The 23,741-nt window shown below is 44.0% G+C and overlaps 1 protein-coding gene across 1 annotated transcript in view; it reads left to right on the forward strand.

Annotated features, from left to right (window-relative positions):
• LEMD2 (LEM domain nuclear envelope protein 2) overlaps positions 1-12,818 on the forward strand; it is a 119,370-nt gene extending 106,552 nt beyond the window's left edge. The window contains exons 8-9 of the mRNA XM_069633517.1: positions 8,851-8,953; positions 11,683-12,818. Coding sequence (XP_069489618.1) covers positions 8,851-8,953; positions 11,683-11,827 — 248 coding nt within the window. The 3' untranslated portion in view covers positions 11,828-12,818. The remainder of the gene's footprint in view (positions 1-8,850; positions 8,954-11,682) is intronic.
• Positions 12,819-23,741: the final 10,923 nt, after the last annotated feature.

The following is a 23,741-nucleotide window of genomic DNA, read 5'->3' on the forward strand; positions in this document are numbered from 1 at the left end:
TTTTTCTCCTGGGATCTGTTTACCTTCCTGATTGGAACTCGTCTTTCAGAGATGTCGCCTTTCATACATTTTTCAGTATGTTCCTCACTACCTTTAGAGAGTCTATTTATTGCTCGTCCCTCAGAAGTTTTAGGTTGGTCTTTACGCTCGTCATACCACTCTGAAAGGTCGAATCCTAGAGAGTTGAGGTCTGAGAAGTTAAATAGATCTCGTACAATTCTTCAGTGAATATGAAGTTTCACCAAGTCCATAGTAGTCTCGGTAACAAATTCAACTGTCTTGATATCCTCTGAGGCAATAGACCGCAATTGAGGGATATGTTTAAAGAGTTTGGCAGTTTAGAATCAACTTTTCCTTTCCTCTTGGAACCCTTTCCAACAGTAGACAGTAATTTGGTTGAGATTTTTGTTTTGTCATTGAGCGTTGAATCTTTTGTGTCTGGACGTATTTATGATTGTTTCCTTTTCATCAGAAGATGAGATCATCTGAAAATGTACACAAAATGTACATTGTGTGTACATTTTCCGTGTTGGAACAAACTGTCATTGGACATTTTAAGTCCTCTTTCTTTCTGCATATCTTGGCCTCACTTGAACTTTGATTGGCTGACCTCTTTCATTTCAGTGCACGCTAACTGCTCACTTAAACAGGCGCAGCAGACAATTCATTATCAATAATTTTAGATGAACCCCTTAGCTCTGGTAAAGGCTTGATTATTTCACATACGCGGGTCGGTCGAGCATCAAAATTATCCGGGAGACCAGCATTTGTAGTCGCAGCCGCCGGAGGTTCAACAGAGCTGTCACGAGACTTTTCCACTTTATCCAGTAGCTGTTGATTTTCGACAGCGTCTTCGTGATCCTGATCATGAGTAGAAAGGTTTACAAGTAGATCAATCCGCTTCAGCTGCTATCTTGGTCATCAATTTCAATTATTTCGTCAGAGTTTAATTCAACTGAATCAACATTTTTGTTTATAGTATCAACCTGAGAGAGTGCTTTAGTTTTAGTATTAACAGATTCATTATCCATTCTTGTCTGCAGCAACACATTTAGGGTTTTCAGATTCCTCAAACATTTACACCAACCTCTTGCCTGGGAATATTTCCGTCTCTGGATGTTTGATTTATTTTTTGTTGTTTCATGCAGGTTTTCTTTTCAGCCACATCCCTCTTAGGATTCGCTCCTAGGTTTACTTTCTCGAAGATTGAGAAGTTATTTTTACTCTTGTCCGTAGCATTTGTTAAAGAATTCTGAGGGAAGCTTTGCATCTTTGGGTAAAAAAAGGTAAACCATCGGCTTGAGCAGAGGTCGATGGAAGACTTTTGAGGTCAAGGCCGAAAGATGCGTGTTGGTTACGAGTAGTATTATTAGCACTTGTCATTTGAATCTCGTCATTGTTGCTCTGTTGAGCAACATCCAGTGATTTCACTGTAATTACTTACTTTTGTTTTTCATCATCCCCTATCACCATATTTGCGATGGATACCTTACCAGCCAGTGAATGACATTGTTGATCGGTGCCTGTGATCCCAATTGCGTCATTTTTGTTTTGTTCCTTTTCCAGTTTTCATCTGCATCACCTTCTTTAGTCAAATCTTTGGAGACCATTGCTTGATGGTTGTTCATCATTGATACAGTTTCCCTGGCCACCTCGGCCAATAACCGTTTATCCTCTGCAGAGGTTTTTAGCTGTAGCTTTATTATATCCATGAAGGTTTCGTTGGACTTTGTCGTTTTTGATGTGATACTTTAGGCCTTTAATTTCATCTTCGCAATTTATCATTTTAGTGTTAAGTAACGCAAGCAGGGTGTTTTTGATCTCGTCCCGTTTCATTAAGCTACTTGTAAAGCTTAATCAGGGGGGCAACGGTAATAGTTAAAGCCAAAGTTAGACTTGGGCGTAATTCATTGAATATTTGTTCAACCAAATTGAATCACTTGCTTCTACTTTCATACTTTCTATCCTGAAAATGGTGTGGGTGGTTAATTTGATTCTTTCGTGATCTCAGTTCCACTTATCGTGTCGTTATATTCACATGAAGAATCAGTTTGAGGTGCTAGTTTCAGAACTTGTATAAGCATCCTGATTTGACAGTTTTTGGAGTCTGGTGCTTCTCTTTGTTTCTAATCGAGTTTCGCTCAGTACATAAGCGCTTTTGTGAGCAATGAATCCTGCTATTATAGCTGTTCTCTATTCTCCTTTGAGTTGTTGATACAGTTTTTTTTGGTTTCGGCAATTCTCAATTACCACAGCTGGCAAAGGTTTTGTCATTTTATCGGCTTTGGGGAAACTAATGGGAGCTGATCCATTTTAAATCCGTTTCTAGTGGCACATTTGACATGTATTTTTTGGGGGGGTTTTTTGTCAAGGAGATTGACTGACTAACTGTTCTCGGGTCTTCTATCAATGTATCTACTACAACTATGGAATCTCGCCTTCTGGGGAGTGTTTCTATAGATGTTATATTCTCAGGGCCTGAACTAACGCTTGAATTGTTTGTTTCTTTTTGGCTGAGTATTTCTTCAAAGGCATCTGTCACTTTTTCAAATACGTCTTCCAGGATTGGTGCTTACGCCCCACTCAAGGTTAGTCAACAATGTCTCTGATTCAGGCATTCTTTGACAAGGCGTGCTTTGACAAAGATCCCAAATTTTGTCAGTCACACTTTCGTCGGTTACGCACTCGTTCTCCTTGTTGAGCTGGGGTGTAGGAGCTCGCTGCACAAGTAGTAACAAAGAGCATATCGTTCTTTTATTGGCGATATAAACAGTGTGTCGCAGGTAGCATTACAAGGCGGGGGGCATCTCCAAAAACTGGAACGGTAAAGTTACATCTTGGATCTGTATTACGTCTGGTAACATTTTGAGCTACCATCAAGATGTCATTCTCCTCAAGAGTGCTGCTTTTTTGGCTGGGATGGGGGTTATTAACATCTTGTGATAGAATGTTTGATTCCACAATTCCGGATCTTCCACCCACCATCCCACTTACTTGTGGCAGACGTTTCTTGTCCTGAGGGTGTGTGTACATCACGGCGTTCTCTGATTTGCAGTCACGGTGTGGGAGAACGCATGGGGGCCGTAATTAGTAGACGCTGATCAGCCTTTGTTAGAGTTTCCCACGCTGCTCACTCTGCCGAGGCAGATATATTTATGGCTCCTCCTCAGCTCTGCTGATGACAGTTGCCAGGGAAAGCAGATTCCTGTCTGTGTGCACTGCAACTCGCAAGAAGGCAGCACAAAGTGTTCAGGATTTTAGTAAGCAGCAAACGCTCTGCTCACTCCCTAAAACTGGTACTCCGATGACCTAGCCTCCCGAAACGCACCCTTGACCATCTCTGGAGAAGAAAACCCATTCCCACTAACAAAGCTGTCTTCAGTGCTCAGCTGACACCTACAAAACAGCTATCATTGATACTGAAGCCAACGTCTTCAACACCAGAATCTCCAATGCTAGCTCCAACACCAGAGAACTTTTCAGAATTCTTAGAGCTCGAAAACCCTGCTCCCCATCCGACAACTTCACTAAAAATAAAGCTTGGTGCACACTCATCCAAACCACCCTACACACCAAAACACGGACATTAAGAGACAAAACCATTCATAAAAAATTCCTTTTACCACCTCCATTACCCTCTTTCCCAGCCAGCACTGACAATATTGCAACCCATCCCCCCCTCAATTTCAATTCACTGCTGTCTCACCTCTAGAAGTCCCCACTACCACCCAACACGTGAAAGCTTCCAATTGCTATGGTGACAACTGCCCAGCCCACATTGTCAAAATGCACGCAGAACCCTTGGCCCCTATCATAGCCAGATTCATCAACGCTTCATTTAATTGTAACTCTATACCCGCCACCATCAAAGAAGCATGGGTCATGCCTCTCCCCAAGCAGCCCACTTTAGATCCCACCATCCCCAACAACTACCGCCTCATCACGACAGTTCCTTACCGCCTCAACATTCTATACCGCACTGCCTATTCACAACTGCAACTACACCTTGAAAGCCACAACTTACTAGGCACCTGCCAGTCTGGCTTTAGATCCAGACACCGTACTGAAACCGCCCTCCTTGACCTCCAGATCGATCACATTAGGGATAATGGTGAGCTCGCTATCCTATTACTGTTGGACCTATCGGCAGCCTTTGACCTTGTTGATCATTAAATCCTCTGCAAACACCTCACCACCACTTTCCACCTCACCCCAGAAGCCACCTTGTGGATCCCATCCATCCTTCCTAGCCGGTCGAACCACCAGGGTTTTTGCAGGCCCTGAAGCAGCCAACCCCATGCCTCTCTGCTACAGTGTCCCACAGGGTTCCTGCCTCTCCCCTCTGTAACATGTATACCCAAACCCTCGCTTGACCATCTAGACAGCCTCAACATTCCCTATACCAACTTTGCCGAGGACACGCAGGTCCTCCTCAAAATCAGCAGCAACCACGACCTTGACTCCACCAACATCAACCATGTCTTCAGCATCATACAGGCCTGGATGGCCACCACCAATCTCTGCCTGGATGATGATGATGATGATAAAACTGAGCTCCTTATCGTGGACTCCCCTCACCACCTTAAGCTTCTCAGCCCCGCCTTCTCCTCCTTTTGCATTGATAATACCATCCCGTCTCTGCCCATGTAAAAACGCTAGGTGTTTACCTGGATGCTGAACTGAGCCTACCAAAACACTTCAAAGCTATCTCCTCCTCTGCTGCCTAGTCTACCAAACTCCTAAACCTTTCCAGGATATTCCTTACCACCAACAATTGCTTCACCCTGGCTAGAGCCATCATTGGCAGCAACCTACACTATTATAATGCCATCCTAGCAGGGACCTCCACCAAGAATCTCAACAAACTCCAACTGCTCCCAAACAACGCCCTTAGAGCAGCTTGGGGTTTGAAGCGCTATGACCACATCTCCCACATCAAACGGGAGGCACACTGGCTTCCCATCAAAGCCCGCATTGGCTTCAAACTAACATGTGCATTCTCTGCTCCTCCACCACATCATCTCTGAACGTACCCAGATTTGCCAGAAAGAGAGCTGGGGGCTCATGCTTCACTACCATCACCCCCCCACTCTGGAACGCCCTTCCTCAGCAGATCCAAGATGAACCTGCCTACACTGTCTTCCTTAAAGTAAAAACCTCACTGTTTAACAAATTTCAGTAACTAAGTGCGGACTGCCCTATCTACCTGAATTGTCTCTTGATCTGTGTTGCAACGTAATTACCATGCTGTTTAAAAACTCACTATCTTTGATAACCTGTAACATCATACTGTCTATTTAATCCAAACTATGTATTTTTTAAGTGCTGTGATACCTGCGGTCTTGGGCGCTTGCAACAAATAAATAAAGGAAGGTGGAATCGAGATTTGAAAGCAAGTCATCACAGGTGTTCAGGGGTGCAGTTTCCCTGCCTCTGGCTGCTCTGTAGCCAGACTGGTGACGTGGAGACAACCAACAGATTCAGTGTGGTGGATCAGCTGGGAGATAACCAGCTTCTCCAAGAGTTTGCCCAGGAAGGGGGTAGTGGAGATAGGGCGGTAGTTAGCCGGGCTGAATGCGTCGGCAGAAGGCTTTTTGAGGAGGGTGTGCACAAGGGAGTGCTTGAGGGGTAGCGGGAAAGAGCCAGTGGCAAAGGAGTGATTGCAAGGCTGGAGCAATGGAGGCAATGTTGTCTTGATAGTTCTGGGGGAGCAGGGGAGCACCTGTTTGGAGGAGACTTGAGAGGACTTGTCTAGAGACCTCATCCGGCGATATTGGCGAGGAAGAGGAGAGTAGGAAGGGAAAGGGTACCAATGGAAGCCTGAGGGCTAGTAAGGAAGGGGTGTAGAGGAGAGTGAGAACAGGATGTCCTGAGATTTGGTTATAAAGTGAGAGACCAGGGATGCCGGAGGAGAAGTGAAGACTGCAGTAGAATTGATGAGTTCCCTGCAGATTTTGAACAGCTCATCTGTGTTGGTGGCCCCAGAGGAGAGGGCTTTCATATAGGCAACCTTCTTCGAGCAGAAGTAGAGTCTGTATTGCCTTTTGGAACAGGCGGCAGGCCAGTATGTTGGAGGATGTGCTCGAAACCTGTCCTTCTGCCCAGCAAATCTGTGCTTCCATTTCAGAAATGCTATGTCGGAATCATACCAGTGTTGTGCTTGGAGGCAGGCTTTATGCAGATCTTCATGACTGGGGCAAGGATATCCATAGTGTTGGAGATGTGAAGTAGCAAGGGCAGTGTCAGTGTGAAAGTCAGTGGCCGGAGTGGGAGGGGGAATGAATGTGGTAGCAAAAGCTGCAACTGACACTCGCTTCATCAGTCAAATGATGAGAAGAAGAATGGCAATACAGGCAGATGCTTGGCCGGGTGACCCAAGAGTTCTAGGTGAGCGGACAGGAGGTGTAGTGAGAGGACAGGAGATGGGGGGTGGGGGGGGGGGGTAATCTGCTGAGATGAGAGCATCCAAGGTGTGTCTGGCAGAGTGTGTTGGACTGCAGGGAAGAATGATGAGGGGAAAGAGTGACATCGTCTGTGTAAGAGTCCACAGGCAAATTAACAAGGGGGTCCTGGGAGTCCCTCTTCAGACATTAGTCCTGGTTTCGAGAGACTTACCCAGAGTCTTTAGCTCACTATCTTTCACAGAGGATAAATATCTGAAACATATCATTCTTTGTCCTGCCCTGGGCAGTCCAGCACCGAAATGCTAGACAATTCTCCTCTGAACAAGATTACCAACAGCAAAACCCCAGGCACGTGTTTTGGTCTGGTTGGGCCTCATCAGTATGGTGGAGCTGTGCCTCTCTAAGAAAAGTGAGCAAGGGGTCCACGTTTGGATTCCCCTAGTAACTTGAGTCCACAGGCTGCATCAGGGGAGTCCAGGTGAATATGGAGGAAAAGAAGCTAAGAGTTGGAGGCAGAGGCCAGAGAGAAGAGGTTGGGTCAGACCACTCAGAAACGAAGAGGGGTGCCGGACTGTAGGTCCTGTAGATGGTGGAACAAGTCAGCGAGAGGGTTGGAGAGGCACCACGCCTGCAGGCAGGGCATTCAAATGAAGAAAAGGTCTGAATGGGTATGATGGTAGCAGTGACCCATTCTGGGAAGATCAGGGCCACTCTGCCTCCAGGCGATAAGGCATGGGCTTGGAGAGTACACACTCGACCAGCAATGGCGCAAATGAATTGGCCTTCCCAGGAGTTGCGATGAAGAATGCAGTGGCACATAGAACAGCAAAGCCAAAAACTGTTGGATAGTGACAGTGACGCAAGAGGGCCCAGACGAAGAGCAGAGACAGGGTAGCAGTGTCTCACCACCCTCCTGGATGATAGAGGCTTCCTATCTCAAGGCGCCTGCACCAGGAAGATAAAATGGGGAGACTAGTAAAATGTCCCAGGCAGTCCATGTATGGGGCAGCCAGTGTGCAGTACTAGGACGAAGAACAGCCAAGGAAGTAGTAGTGTTATATACTGTCCATCTTTCCATAATATTGGCCACTCCTCGCATAACATCCAGCACCCAAAAAAAGTTACCAGAGCAAAGGACTAAGAGTCCAGCCAGTATGGCCAAAATTGATTCCGGAGATTCAGCATCCCATCTTCGTGGCAAATCCTCCAGCATGTGAGGTAATTATCTGCAGACTGGAGGAATGCACAAGGGGCTCCCTTGGATGCATACGTTGACTCATGGACAATCTTAAGGAAGCCCTCCCAATCACGCAGGCCAACCCAAAACTAATTGCAAGAACTCGGTCCACCCATGCAGTTTGTGTGTTTGACTTCTTGTGCAAAGGGACCAGTCCTAACCACTACATAAGGCGTATGGCTGGGATCGGAGTAATCGCATGTATGCACAGTTGCTATTGTCGGCTTGTCTCATGGTTACCACAAAGGGGCCTGGCCAAAAGCAAACTGGACAAAAAGAGGACTTTAAAATAAAATGCATTAGTAAATTACAGCTGCCTCCACGACTAATGTACGGTGATCCCTCTAGAGCGAAATTGTGCATGAAAGGGCTGCCATAAGACCACATACCAAACAGGGCTGCAGTGGTAGAGAGACTTGTGCAGAAGTCCCTCTGGCCACACAAATGAGGCCAAACATGCAAGAAAACCAAAATGGTAAAGCAAAAAAAGTAGTGTCTCATAAAATGTTTCTCCCCAGTGAATAACACTGATCATGCAGAAATTCGGACATGGGCCAATGTCACTCTGGATTGTTTTGTATTCATTGCTCACTAATCTTAACAACTCATCTGACCCTGAAGGCCGCTTGTCCCATTCCTCCCCACTTCAAATCTCTTTATCGTCTAATTGCAGTAGCAGCAGGCACTCTGGCTCAGTTACCGCCCTCCAGCCCAAGAAGCCTTGGTGGTAGCATTAATAATCTCTCCACCAAACCAAGGCAGTAGACCTTTCGTTGCACTGACATTCTAAGAATGCAGAGAGCATTAGTTGCATGTTCTGCCCAGCAAAAGCAGAAAAAAGGACTATTGCATGTCTGGTGTGTTAGGTTGTGGAGCTATGCACCTCCCTTTTGATCATGCTTTTTCTACGAAAGGACTGCATGATCTTGGGGTCTCATCCTAGGTGGAATAATATGAATGTGGAGTAAATGTAACTCCCAGAGATTATGTATTTATTGAGCAAATACATATTTTGGCTGTTAACTTTCAAGGCCATGCGTCAATCCAAGTTGGAGCAGCAAAGGGAACTCCAGCCTGGCCAGTGGACTGGTGTTACCTGGCTATTGCTTGTAGTTCCTCAGCCTACCGTTTATAGCGTGTATTATTATGTGGCATTCTAGACTTGGCAAGCTGACCATTATGTTTGTGTCCATCGTTTTCTTTTTGTAGATTTTGTTCGGGATCATTACAAGGACTATGAGTGTGCTGTGGAGACCTTCGCTTACGTTGGCGTTTGCCATGTTCGTGACACTCTTATTCCACATCGCGAAAGGTAAGAAAAGACTAGCCCTGGGACATCTCAGGTACTTGGTCTTTTTTTTTTTTTCCCCCCCACACTGCGAATTGCCCTGATGGGACACACGACATGTAATCCATCGATCGGATGGAGATTTTTGTACATAATCTTTGATGAAAAGCTACACCTTACTGAAAAAAGCACTGATTGTTTGTAATTTTAGGCAGAAGTAGAACAGCAGTAGATCTTCTTAAAATACTCAATATATAGCAATATTTTGTAGACGCTGTCATTATTACCTAGATTGAACAAACCAAATGTTTTTTTTTCTCTATTGCCTGAAGAATATTGGCATTGGTCAATCTGGTTGAATCGGCATTGGCAAATTCGAGGTCAGAACATTTGTTGCTTACATAGATTACAGCTCAGCCTTTGATACTGTCTGGCGTGATATCCTCTAGCAGAAGCTATACAACTGAGGGATACCAACTAGCCTTTTAAATATCATTTCATTCTACACCAGTACGAAAGTAAGATTGTCACTCGCAGATGACACCACCGATTATGTTGCCACTCACATCCGACTAAAGCAGGACTGCATCCTTGCTCCTGTTTTATTTAACTTGTACTTGGCTGATGTATCACCTAGATTCTCCAGCATTGGATCTTTCATGGATTCACATGCTTGTTCAGGCCCTAATTGTATCGTCATTAATGCGATACAATAAGACCGAGACGATGATGGTGCAAGTGAAAATCAAGCCAGTACGTAAGGCCCTTGCAGAATCGGTACGCCCCAATTGGATACAGTTAATGATTACTATTTGGGATTAACCCTTAACTGCAGACTATCTTGGGAGCAATACATTAGTAAAATAGATGCTAAAGTAAGGCAAGAGCTAGGTGCCACCGCGGCCTTTGCATGAACGCGTTCAGGCTACACACTAAAACCATTAATTGATTTATAGATTGCAGACATTCAATCCGTTATTTTGCACAGAGCTGCAATATAGGGTGGTTTGTACATAACCTTGGATTGTTCCAGGATAGGTGCCTCGAGACAGTAAGCAAGCTCCCTATAGCCACACCCATTGGATTCCTACTTCTGGAACTGGTAACTAATAGTATTTATTGCTCAAAGAAATTAAGTAGAACCTACAATGGATACTAGTGAATGCTTGTTTCCAGTGTAGGTGCAGTCTACTTTTAATACACGTAAACCATGCTCTTGCTAAAGAATGTCTGCCTGGCTTTTCTGCTGCTAGTCTGAGTGTGCTTGTAAAAGAAGCTTCTCACTGGTAACATCGCTTCCCCTTGAAATTAATATGCACTTGGGTACCTCGATTTTAAAGCCCTAGCCAAGAAAAGATGTTCTGTGAAGTGGACATGGAGCATTTGCTCACTGAGTTAGCTGTCGCAAATACCTTAGCCAGGAATACATAGCCCACTATTCTTTTCCTAGTAGGTTGCAGAAGTACTTAAATAAGTATGTGCATAATGGAACAGTTCTTAATTACATAAGAATTCAATGTAATATTGTCTTTGCTTGAAGCAAGGGGCGGTCACAAAGGTTTATGTAGAGAACATTGCTGCTGTATATTGTGGCGAATTGACTCCGAAACCACAAAACACTTTAGAATGTGAGAATTTGACAGCCATCAGAAGGAAAACTTTATTAACTTGTGGTCGGAGCAGTACAGTGATTGAACTTATTTATGGAAGACTTTGATCAAGGTAAGGATGTTGTAATCATCATGTGTCTAAAATGTGATCTTTTATTGATCTCATTGAATTCTGTTCATAATTATTTTAACTCTATAGGTAAATGTGTTTTATATTTGCTGATTTATATAAATAAATATGTACCAACCTTTTGTATATGTTGTCACATAAAACGGAGCACCTATAGAATTGTAGAGCAGTAACGGTAAACAAAGGATAGAGGTTCCGAGTTACCTCTAGTGATGTGAGGCAACCTCGAGCTGTCTGATCACTCAGTGACCCATCTTCCATTTTATATTGAGTTGCTCACCCAGTGTCTCTTTCTCCAACCTTTTGCGGTCCCCATATAGCAGCAGATTAGGTGGTTTAGCGGTTGGGCATGAGGGACATGGAATACATGGCCCAAAAGAAAATACCCTTTGTCTTTCCAAACTACACCACCATCCTCTGTTGCAACCCCCTTCCTTCTAAACGGCACTAAAGACCCAGAAAGGCTTAGAAAACCCAATTGCCCTGCTGAGTGGCCTTGCTATAGTGTTAGGATTCCGCAGTTCAACACCTTTTTATATGCTTATGATTTCCTATGTAGGTCAAACTCGTACTATAGAGGTTATCAGACATCTGTCCTATATGGTATAGAGTAAGTCCTTGTTTTGTGATCAGCCACCTACAAAATGTAGAGTGGACAGATATTTTCACACTATGCTTCAGATTCCTTTTTCTGTATGACACACGTAGATGCATTACAAGGCAGTGTGAAACCACTTGCAGAGCAGTCCGTATGCAACAGTTTGCCACATCTTCCATCAATGTACAAGTCCTGATGAGCGAATGTCATAATATTCCTGTAATTTGTACTTTTAGGTTGAGGGGTCAGAGTGAGGAAACGGTTTTATTTTGGGTTGATGTTTCTTGGCCACTGGAGCTATGAGATTTCAAAATGGATGCACCTACCGACGCACTATTTATTTACCTGTTCACTTTGTCCCCCTGTCTCCCCCCCCCCCCCCCCCCCCCGCCCCTCCTCATTTTTTTTGTTCCAGGAAAAAAATGTTGCCGGTCTGGGACAAAGCAGTAGATTTTCTGTCTGCTAATGAATCCCGTATCCGGACAGAATCGCAATGTATCGCAGGGGAAGATATGCTTGTATGGCGATGGACCCGCGCTGCAAAATATACAGACTCTTAACAGTAGACCTCGGATACCAGAGGCTTTATAGTCCTATGTCCTGCATACGAACAGCATCGTCTGGAGCAATGAATGACAGAGACCCAGTGGATTGGTTCATCAATTCTTTCAGTGGCATTTTACTTTTGAGAAGCGAATCTAGCTGGCGAAATGGACGATGAAACCGTATATGAAAGGGTTTGGAATTAGTGACAAGTCTATACATTCACCTGATATTTTAGACAATGTGGCTGCTTGAGGGAACTATGGCCGTTGCTGGTGCTGTCTCTTTAAGATACTCTAAGCATGACTTGAAGCCAGGATTGAGCTCTCATTCTGTACGTTTTTGATAAATCCGGTCTGGAAATGATGGTGTTACAGGCCAAGGGGAGGTGGGGGGGGGGGAGAGATTTCAACTGTCTGCACTGGACTTTAGGTGTAGAGGTTTTTCTATGAATAAAAGTGTATTTAATATACATATTGTGGGATAGATAACTACCTTGCACTTAAATGCCAGCTTGTACAGGAACTTTCCAGCAGTACATGGTAGGTCTGCAGCGCTGCCAGACATCAGCCTCCCAAATGTGTGTTATTGAAATATTGATCCTTTTATTAGAGGAGGTCGGCCAGTGCTGTTGGATACAGTGGTAGATGCCTCTGCGACTGATGGGTACCCAAGAGGAAGCGTTGGTAGGGCATCCCCATTGTGGTTTTTAGTTTTCTACAACCGTCAACAATTCAATAAAAAAGGTTATCAGTAGGTAATTAGAACATGGTATAAGTGGTTAAAAGTCAAGAAAACCGTGGAAGGAATGTAGTCCTACAGAGCGCATGAACATTCTGCATGTCTATGGGGCTTGTCATGGTTCTGAATTTCAGGGACCACATGTGAAATTACTTTATCGCAGAGTTTCAATAGACTTGCACACATTTGACCCTTCCTACCTCAGTCAATGGTTCACCCCTTTTGGCACAGGTTCATGGCAAATTAAACTAGGGTATTTTTCATCAGGATTCTGTGCCAAATTTGTTCAAAAGAAGCGACAGTCAGCAGTCCTCGTTGACCGTACTAGTGAAGATAATCGGTACCTAAAAATGTACTCTTTGTACACATTTGACTAGACCATAGAGAAATAGAAATGCCCTATTCTCCTATACATCTTTGGGGATCCAAGCACAAAATACTTAAATTCATACAGATTTTTATACCGATATTGCACTAATTTATTTTACACAATGCTATGCTGGCAGATTCCCTTATCTCTCAGGTACGCCACTTCTGACCAATGTGCACTGCATTTTATTTTATGGTTTTCCGTGCTGATTTTGACATTCCACCCATGTTTGTAATTTCAGTGTGTGCAGTTCACCTCCAGGATTTGTTGCTGCATTGGAGAATTTCCTCTTTCCAGTGCTTAAAATTGAAGCTGCAAAAACTCAAGTTGTTTACGGATTCGACCAGCACTGTTTCACAATCTGTCTTGCTTGGCATAAAAGCTAATCTGCGTGTACTGCTCCATTTCCCAAACATTAGGCCGCTTTAGTTGTAGACAGTTTACTAGTTTCTGGGGCAGGTCTTTGTGAAAATTTGATGTGCCAAAAGACCCACAAGCGGTGCTTGCTATATATATATATATATATATATATATATGCAACCCCTCTCTCATTCTTAATCTATGGTATATTGCCTTTTCTTTTACCTAAAATAAAGAAAATACTGCAACCTATGATTATTTTCAATTTGTAGGTTGACTGTTTTATATAGCACCTAATGTAAGGAAATTGCAAAATCTTGAAAACCCAAAGAATGATAGCCTGATGACTATAGTTGTAGCAGTGATTGGGAGACAAAGGTGGCAAATGTAATGGGGGGTTGGGGGGGAGTGGTGGGGACGGACGGACAGTTTGGGTGTGAGAGGATCTGTACCACTGAGGACCTCCTAAAGGAGCATTGGTTATAGTTTAATGGAGTTATGTATATGAAACTAAGGATTACCGGTTCAATTTAACTTTGTAAAATATTAGGTTTGTCACTGCAAAATTGCACGATTTTGTACTCTGCAGGGTTCTGAATTGAGTCGAACATTAAAATATCAAATGAGGCATGATCCACAGTGAGGACCATAAAGATACGCCAGCATACAACTCGGGACAGAACACTGTATAAGTAAGGTTGGTTGCAAATTACACCTCTTTTGAGAGTGAATCTGAGCTCCTGTCCCGTCCACCATGAATACCAGTAACGGTTTTATCAGAGGACCAGGAATCCTATCGTATAATGCAGCCTTGCGCAATAAATCAAATTTTGTCCCGGGCTGTAAGTTATCTCAATGAACACATCATTGAATTAAACTGATGGGAGTTTAGGGCACCTCCACATACTCCATGGCTTAGGTTTGTGTTTACCTGCCTGTTTTGATTGTGCGATTGTACTGCTCTGCTTGTGTTTTTATTTTATGCGTTTATTTCACACAGAGGCCTGCTTCATTTCTCAAGTGGCTTACTTTTTGGGGCAAGAATTGCCCATCTTGAGTCAAGTTGAAATCCTAAGTGATCTTTACGTTCAAGGCACCTTTTTTGTTTTTGGAGGATTTTAAAAGCTCAAGGTACACGCACTTGCTTTTTTGGTGTAAGCAAGTATGATATTCTTGCCTTAAATTTTTAGGATGTGTTGGACAGGACCATTTGTCATGAACCTTTTGTCTATAGTTTTGGTTGTACTCATGGTACACTATTATGTTTCTGCATTTTTATTTTTAAATGTATTCATTGGTTTTCACCAACTACATGTCATACATAAATGCAATATTCTTCCGGCACAGCAATGTCAATGAAGACAAGTGAGAAACTTGTAACAATGGAGGCTATTCAATACATATATCGATCAACTCCTAATCATACAGATTGATTCTGCAATACGATAGGCCTTGTGCTGCTTTTGGTTCCAACAAAAACAGCTGTGGTTTAATGCTGGTTACGTCAAAAAAAAATGGCCTATAACAGGATGTGCATAGGGAGGAGTTAACGTTCTGTGCAAGTGAGTAGCTGCTGTTTGTATTTTCGATATGTTGTGATGTTTAGCAGGGCACATAAAGAATACAGTAGGTTATGAATGCATTGTCATTGATTTGGCCACCTTCTGGGATTCTGTGCAGCAAAGCCTCTGTCTGCAGTAGACAATGAGTGTGGGAGGTGCTCCCTGCACCACACTAACCTGGTTTGAAGTGATTGGGTGTTGCAGATGACACAAGAGCCACTCGTGTTCAGGGGATAGTCCTCAAGAAGATTAGCACACCACATGAAGCCTGAAACCTTCACATTTCGTCAAAATGGTGTGGAGTGGGGTACATATGTTGGAAGAAAATGTAGGCATGGAAAAAAGACCTGCAAGCTATACTAGGCACATGCACTTCTGATCGGTAGAGCCTGGGCAGCATGTGAGGGGAAACTGATATAGGGCATGGTTCTGGCCATGCAATCGCACACTGGTTTCCCTTTTAAGGGATCCGTTTTAACTTCCACTAAGCTGTTCTGCACGTTACCGTGTGCAACATTTGTCAGGTGGTTGTATATGTTTGACATGCTGAAGCATGTTGTCTGAGGGTGTGTCAATATAGACTGTATGGTGAGGTGGTATGAGTAGATTGCCAGAGTACACAGATCTAGTTGATTAACTGCTAGGTTTGTGTGATGCATGTTGCTTAATGATGAAACAAATTGTGCTAGGCTCGGTTAGGGAATGAGATTGAGAGATCTATGTTAGTCACAGAATGTTGCATACATTGCATGACCAGGCGTGGGTCGCTGACGTATCACCTAACCTCTGCCTTGGGCATTGGTTACTCCTGCAAACCGCAGAATTGAACATAAAATATAATGAGTGCAATAGAGCCTGGTGCTTTTCATGACAAGTTCAAGCACTCAACTAAATCTTAAACTGATGTATGTTGAAGTGAAGGGGATTGGGGGAAATATAATCTTTGCATGTTTTTAAATCATGAAAATATTATTTTATTTTGGCACTGCCATCAACAATTATAAACAGTAAACCTAACTAACATTGCATTCCATAGATTTTTCAGCTATAATATTTTCCATTTCGGTCATTTTTAAATCCATATAGGATGCTGTACAAAAAATAAAATATTCACTGTCAAAAATTCAAACCGAAGTGCAGGCTAAAAGTAATCCCTAAAAGTTTGTACAGTGAGTTGCCTCAGTATTCACCAATACAAATTATAAAAGTAATCCAAAAAAGAGTGTACACCAAGCGAGAAGTAAGACTATTTATTCTGGGCCCAGGACAGCTGGGAAAGCAAAATTCACGCAATGCATGAAAGGTGCTGTCAAACGCCCATAGAGCTTTTATAATCGAACACAATTGGCATCAAACCACATTACAACATTAGGTTAGTCCTCCATATGAGGCTTATTGGTAGAGCTACATCATTCCCTATGGTGGGGACATATATTATCCTAAAATGATTGGGTCCTGCAAACCTTGCCACACCACCCTTGACCACTTGTGTTGTCACAGTGCAACCCACAATTCCCACATCATAGTGCCAAAACATTGAGACATTTGAGATGACAGCAGATCCTAATTCATCTGCCACTGGTCATCTCCATCTGTTTCTCGTGGGAATGCAACAGATCATGACACTGGAGGAGCCTTGATCCATTGCCTTACCGTTTTAATGTTGCATCTTAGGAACTCCTCGAGCCTCTTCCCAAGCTCACATGTGCAAAGGGGCAATTTGAAACACTCAGCAGGTCAGTTTCATAAACTAATATGCTGAATTACAAAATATTATACATTTGCTGCCCTTCCCACAGCACCCATGGGCTTCGCTTCCTGACTTCGAAAGTATCAACGGCTGTTCATTTCTTACCGTATTATCCTGGGAGCCTGCAGTTTGCAATGTGCTGCCAGCCTCTGCTGCTAATAAGCAAATTAATAAAATGCAAGGTCGTTTCTAGAGAAAAGCAAGCTCTGAGGATTGTACAGCGTCTTGGTCTAATGTTAAAACCTGTATACTTACCTGTAACCCAAAGCTTTATCACCTATAAGTTATTTGCTTGAGACACAATTATTTAGGGCATTCTCCAGCATGGTGCATAGAACTGTGTGTTTATCAATGAAGCCCCCTCCCCTTCTAGTGGGATAATCCCGCAGCTAAGTTTGTACCTTTTTTACAGTGCTGAACGTGCATTTTTGTAGCACAAGTTCATACTAGAGTTTAGAATTTTCTTTCGAACCGTCCAGGCAGCCTCTAGGTATTTATGATCGTAATTGGACCCTTTTCATCATTACATGTTTTATATTCTGCTTTATGTTATGAAATCAAGGATCACATCTACCAATCTTTTGCTAGTTTGCAAGGACAGGTTTTAAAGCCATTTGATTAAATGGGTGTCTGACCTAGTTCTGAATGGACTACACAATGCACTAATTGAGTCAACGAGTTTCGCTTTATTGCTATTGACTTGTTTTATAACCACAAAAGAAATAAAAGCTTGTTCTGTGGTAGCGGTTTGCTCCCTTTCTGTCTCTCCGTGTAAGAGGATAGTAGGAACCTGGTTTGTTGTGGCGCTGGACTTCAGAATATTGTCACCAGTTAAGGTAATGCGTCCGGCACAAGTAAATAATGTCTCAGTACTTTAGTTTGAAAGTTTGAATTAATTATTACTTTATTGGCAAAGGGTTGCCAAGATTTCACAGCATCAAACCAGGTTCGTACTATCCTCTTCTACTTTACAATACGGGACACCAGGAGAATGGTTCCCCAGGAACCCGAGCAAGAGAAGTGCAGAGATCCAGTTTTCCTTCAATGCTCCCACCCCTTCCTTTATTGGGTCTCAGTGTATCTGCTAGTTTTAGACATTGTCTCCTGCAGCACTGTAGAATAAAGATTTCTTCTTGAGCTGCCCTGACCCAAACCAACCTGTGTGTTTGATTTATGCATTAATAATACCTGTGTTCATCTGATCCATTGGCTTGGTCTGGCGACCTCAAAATCAGACTGGTCATCCTCAACTTTCCCAGGTGCTCTGAATCTGGCAACGTAGGTCTATTTGGGGAACTCGCTGTAGTAACGTCCATAGGTCGAGACAGCCGCCTCTTTAAATGGAGAAAATAGCAGTTTTAACGCAAAAAGCCAGTTCAGAAAAAAGAACATTTGACCAGTTTGTGTTTTCTGTCTTTTGTTAAATGTGGTTTAAAAACATGTTTTTATTGTATATGGTTGTACAAAAGGGAACCATCCTCTTTACAAATGAAGTGTGCATATAGACAGCACTAAACCTATACGTACAGACTTTAGCTTATTCATAACATTTCAATAATTTGAGGTATGCCAGATTTCTCCACTTCTTATATCACATACAGAACTCGTAAAACCTGCATAATTCATAAAATATACAACCAAACACTCAGGTAAACACCTAAAATCGACATCAGGAATTCATCAAATGTACATCTAAGCACTTATCAATACAATAAAAAACAGTAAATATTATGTTAGTTTTAATTGATCCAGAAACCAGAGCACTTCCACTGCAACTGAAGTGGGATGACCTCCTAGCAGTCGTTGCCACAAGTTTTCATTATTAATAAAAAATCAAAATTATTTGTTTTTCAATTTTAAAGTGTGATATAAGTGCAAGACATATTATTAACCAGTGTTTCAAACTTTCTGTAGCATCACTGTTGCCGCAGTCGTGACCGTACGCTAATTCTTTAGGCAACATTTTACGAGAGGTTAACATTTCCCTTGTGTATAATAAATTGAGTATAGACCTCATGAAGTTACGGTGTGTGTAACGGTTTGCAAATACCGTCAAATAGGGTGCTGGACTACCCCCATATTTTTTTTTTGTATTTCCATTTTAAATGACGATTTATGTGCGTTGTCAACAGAAGTGCACCAATGTTTACGATATAGTGCAAGGATTTATTAGGAGCGTTCCAGCGCTCCTATTGTGCCCTGTAAGAATATCAGTACGCATTATTCCCTACTGATTCAGTTATTTTCCAGAGCCCGGTCCAGGACACCATGTAGCGAAACAATAGGAGGGTGCAGCCTTTTGCGATATGCCAGATATATCCACTTAGCGCCTATTTCCAATGACTTTAAATCATGTTCATTGTGCATAATGGGAGCACAATTGGGGAGTCCCAGGACCCTACGCCAAATCAGTTTCATTTGTCTTTAGCCCATGTTTGCATGGTGTAGGGAAGGCATGCTATCAAACAGTGAAGACCGACACAAGTGATCACAGTTCAAGGGTGTTTATTGAACTTCAATCTAACCCTAAATCTAAGGATGGGAGCATGCTACGACCACCAAATAATAAAGCAGTCCTAGTGGTGCCTCTGTCAAAATGAAGGGGCTTATACTAATAAACCTATTGACAGTCCTTACTTCTAAATACAAAAGGTGTGGGAAAACAATGTATGCAAAAGAAAAGTGCTCAAGAAACAATATGGCAGGATAGTTGACCAGTTGCTTTCCCTTCCCACGTTTTCACCATGGGATAAGGTGGCACACTAACTTCGCACACACTCTGGCTTCTATGCCATGAGGATGCAGTTCAAAACATAGGTATCTGGGCCTTCTGCAGCAAAGTCTCTTTCCCAATAAAAGTCTCTTATTGCAGAGTGCCTGGCATAACAAAACAAGTGCAAAAGTTCCTTTCTCATCAGGATATTCACAAGATCAGGTTTACTGTTCGCCATGGGACTCCCTCGATTGGTCTCGGACCCCGTTAAGCACAAGTTCACAAGTGTTCTCCCTCCCTAGGGCTCGGACCTTATAATGTTCTTTTCTTTGCTTTCTTTTTGTTATAAAAATGTGAATACTTTGGACTGTGATAGATTTTTCTTAAACCATCTCAGGACCACTTTGATTCACTTCATCCATAAGTTTCGCTTTTCCTTTTGTTTCTGCTACTTCTTGGATGGGTACATCACACAGACCTTCGATTGAGCACACCCACGGTGCTGGACCACTCTGTTTCATTTTCTCGTACCTTCTCTGATTCATATTAAAGTTCAAACATTCCTCTGCATTTTAGCATTAATCGCGTCTTTCCTAATAATAAGTGTTAATATTCTTTGCTCTTTCAGTCTTCATACAATGTTGCCGCGTGCAACCTTGATTTCAACACAGACCGGTCTTGCTTTGGTCTCCCCAACTCACCGGCTGTGTTGATTGCTCTGGCGCGTCTTTGATTCTGGAGCGAAGGACGGGAGGTGAACTCCGTACTTAAAGAAGGCAATCAGCCTATAATCCAGAACACTAAAATGAAGAGAGCACTTTCCCAGAACTTACTACAACAAAAGTCACAAATGCCTAAAATAATGGACGTGAATACATATGACTTCGTAATGGATCAAAGAAAAGTTATTATAACTCATATCTGAAAAAGTGAAGGAAAAGAGTCTAAAGAAGCCCTGCGCAACAGGGTTTTAGCCTGGTTGCGTCAGAGAACTGGCCCTGGGGTGGTTAGACGCGTGGATTTAATCATTCTTCACAGGATTGATCAGAGGGATTGATGCTCGCAATCTAACAGTGACTGCATTATAGTGGGATGTGGGGCTAGCACCCTATCTGCCATGGTCCCATTGACTTTATTTGTTCTCCATTGGAATCCTCCTTTTCCTTCTAACCTGTACAGTTTATTTGTTTGGTTTTTGTTTCCTGTCTGCATCATCACACCTATGGGTCTATTGTGCGCACTACAAATGTAATCAAGTAAAGTGAAGGTACCATGGTGGCTGCTGCTCCTCCTGGACTCGGCCAGTCATGCAGGAGGGCCCTGGGTATCTGACACACAATGCAGGATTCTTCAGTCTGGTTTCCTGGCCTTAGGCCTTTTAATCTGAAGGTTTCTGGAAAGTTACGGTTTCTAGCCGGAAAGGTCAAGGTTATCTCCCTCCTTTCGCGCCCTTCTTGATTCGCTGCCTTTCTCCCCTCGTTCAGCTGCTGTCTTGAAAACGTTGTTACTTCACATGCTTTTGTGCTCTGCCTTTTATCTGTGTGGGGAAGCTTAATGGAAGTCGGGTGTGAGTTAACAGTAATTACCTGAATTTGCCTGACCATAGTAGTGGGACATGTTGGGTAAAATGCTCAGGTATGAGTCTGTTTTCACCCAGAGCGGGCTGTCCGTGTGGAAGTGTTTGTGTGTGGAGGGCAGGTGGGGGGGATACAATTCCCATGTTACCTGGCTCGATTGAGTAAAGGTGGTATGGAGGGGAATATCACATCTCGCCATCAGGTGTTCCACTCCCTGAAGACACCCTCACACAGGTGATCCTCCCGCACTGTTCCACCATGAAGGTCTGAATCCAAAGGCTATGGCCGAGCCCTGGCCACCCGAGAGAGAGCGAAATCCTCAGGGACTGGCAGGTAAGACACCTTATGGTTTCTCACAACAGACTCCACTCTCTAGAGTAATATCTGGGCATCCAAACCCTCCTAAAACTTGAGCAATGGCAATAAGGAAAGTTGTCCATATTTTATGTTTTCTGCATTTGACCAGCTATCTCAACTACCTTGTGTCTCAAAAATGCACTGATAAGACTCTTTCCAGGTTTAGAACTAATCAGAAACCTAGAATAGATGTAATTATATTAGTCTTTTTCCAGTTGGATCTTTTTTAAAACCCAATTAAAACTTGACTTTCTTTGCTGAGGTCAATTGCAAGGTTTGTTTTAGATTGATTGCTCTATAAATTATAATTTGTAAACCTTTCAAATGAATTGGTCAATCTCTGTTAACTAATTTGGGTAAAGGCAAGCCGTTATAAAAATCATAGCGTTGGTAAGCCACAAATATTTAAACTCCCCCAATTTAGGAGGGACAAAGGCCACTTCATCCAGTTCTCCAGCATGGGGTCTGGCATGGATTCACATGCTCATGAATATTCCCTGCCGTCAGGCCTGGAATCCTTGGTAAAAGAAAAAAAGTTTCACTTTCAATTACAAACTGTATTTCTCCTCTAAAGCAATTTCTGCACTCTGGGTCATACTGCCCCCAGGCAATGACTGCCCTCTGCCCAAGCCCTTCCTCTGGTAGCCATCTTCAGATTTACTGCACTTTCAAGTGTTGGGAGTCCTTGGGTTTTCTTTTTTGATGGAAAAAGTCCTATTATTGTCAATTAGAGCTGTGGAGGTTTGTCAGTGAATTTCATCGCCCCTATAGGGCAAGAATCGTTGAAGTTTCATTGAAGATTCCAGAAGGACATGGGGCCTACTCTGGACCGTGTTGGAAGGGAAGAGGGAAGCTCCCTTTTCAAGCTCTGCTCCAACTGCGGACTGCGGAACGTGTTTGTAGAGGACAAACCCCTTCAGTGCCTCTACTGTCTCTCCGGATCAGAGGGAAGTGGATTGTGAAATCTGCCTCGGGTTTTCCAAGCGAATCATGAAGGCTCTTCACAGGCTTGCGGCGTGGCTCAGTGTCATGGCCTCTACCACGTGCTGCAAGCAGGGGCATGCCTCACCCAGGACCGGCCAGTCTGAGGAGTGGGCTTCTAAGTCCTTTGAGGGTGCTCCATTCGTGAGGGCCCAAGACAAGGCCAAGCACCGCAAGTCTGTTTCCGTCGGGGTCGCTGTGCAAGCATGGTGTGTTCCGCTTCACCATCTGCCTCCATCTTCAGCCATCACTCCAGCTCCACCTTGAAGAGGAAATCGACTAACTGGGCAAAGCTGCAGGAAAAGCCAGAGAAGACCAAGGCGCAGGGAAAGGCGACTAACCTGGCCCAGGTGGTCCAGGTGAAGTAATATTCAACGATCGAGTTTGTGGCTGCCGCCCTCTCAAAGGCCTAAGGGGCTGACCCAGTCAAGGTAGCCCCGTCGGTGCACCGAGTATCCCTACCCCTGAGGCGGGAGGACACCAGAAAAGATGCCATTCCCTAAACCCAAAACTGACCCCTCAGGAGACAAAGGGGGGGGGGGGAGACCTCAGGACACGGATATTTCTTCCTCGGATGAGGAGGATCAGATGTCCACGATCCAGGAGTACGTGGAGGACGATGGTGGAAATGCCGACGACGGCACAGAGCCCCAGCAGGCCTACCGCTCCGACACCTCCGAGAGATGTATCGCTTGACATCCTTTCACCCTGGTGTTGGAAATTCCACACAAGCACTGCGTGCCCCGCCCCTGATTTCCCCCTGAGGGCCACAGCGACTACGGACGTTCATGGCGGTGGTAGCAGGTCCTAGCTTTGATGAAGAATCCGGCCCTGGCCAAGAGGGATAGGCTGGAGAAAAAGGACTGGGTGCCTACGATCACAGCCTTCCCCGGACTCTGTGGTTTCGGCGGCAACGAGGAAGAAGTTGTCTAAACCCTCGTCTTCATCCTCCGTCCCTCTGGATAGCGAGTGGAAGAAGTTGGATGCCATGGGAACTAAGGGTCATCTACTCGGCAGCATCAACTTTCAAGGCAGCCAATGCACTTGCAATCCTGGCCAGGTACGACGGGGAACTGTGGTGTAAGATGGCCCGATTCTGGAGTTCCTGCCCACTGACAAGCGGGTTGCGGTGATCTCCAGGAAGTGAAGGTGGCATCGGATCATGCCATCAGTGGCCCTGGACTTTGCAGACACAGGGTTCCGGCAGATGGGGAACGGTGTATGCCTCCATCGTCGTGGCTGGCTGAAAGCCACCAACTTCCGCCAGGAGGTCCAGACGAAGGTGCTGAGCATGCCGTCCACGAGTTGTTGCAAGCCATTTAGACTGACACAGAGGCGGCCCCTGCCTTGGGAACTCTGCTCTTCCTTTCGCGACTCTGGTGGGAAGTCTGGCAGATCGTCAAAAGTTTTCAGACGGAGGATCCTCTTCCATCAACCCTCCCGGTCCATGAACCAGGAGGCCTACAGAGGCCGTTCTAAGGCTTTTGGTGGAGGTGCGGCTCCAAGCAACACTGAATCGG

Source organism: Ambystoma mexicanum, chromosome 13 (genome assembly GCF_040938575.1).
Source record: "Ambystoma mexicanum isolate Mex_15411 chromosome 13, UKY_AmexF1_1, whole genome shotgun sequence".
In the NCBI taxonomy this organism is placed as follows: Eukaryota; Metazoa; Chordata; class Amphibia; order Caudata; family Ambystomatidae; genus Ambystoma; species Ambystoma mexicanum.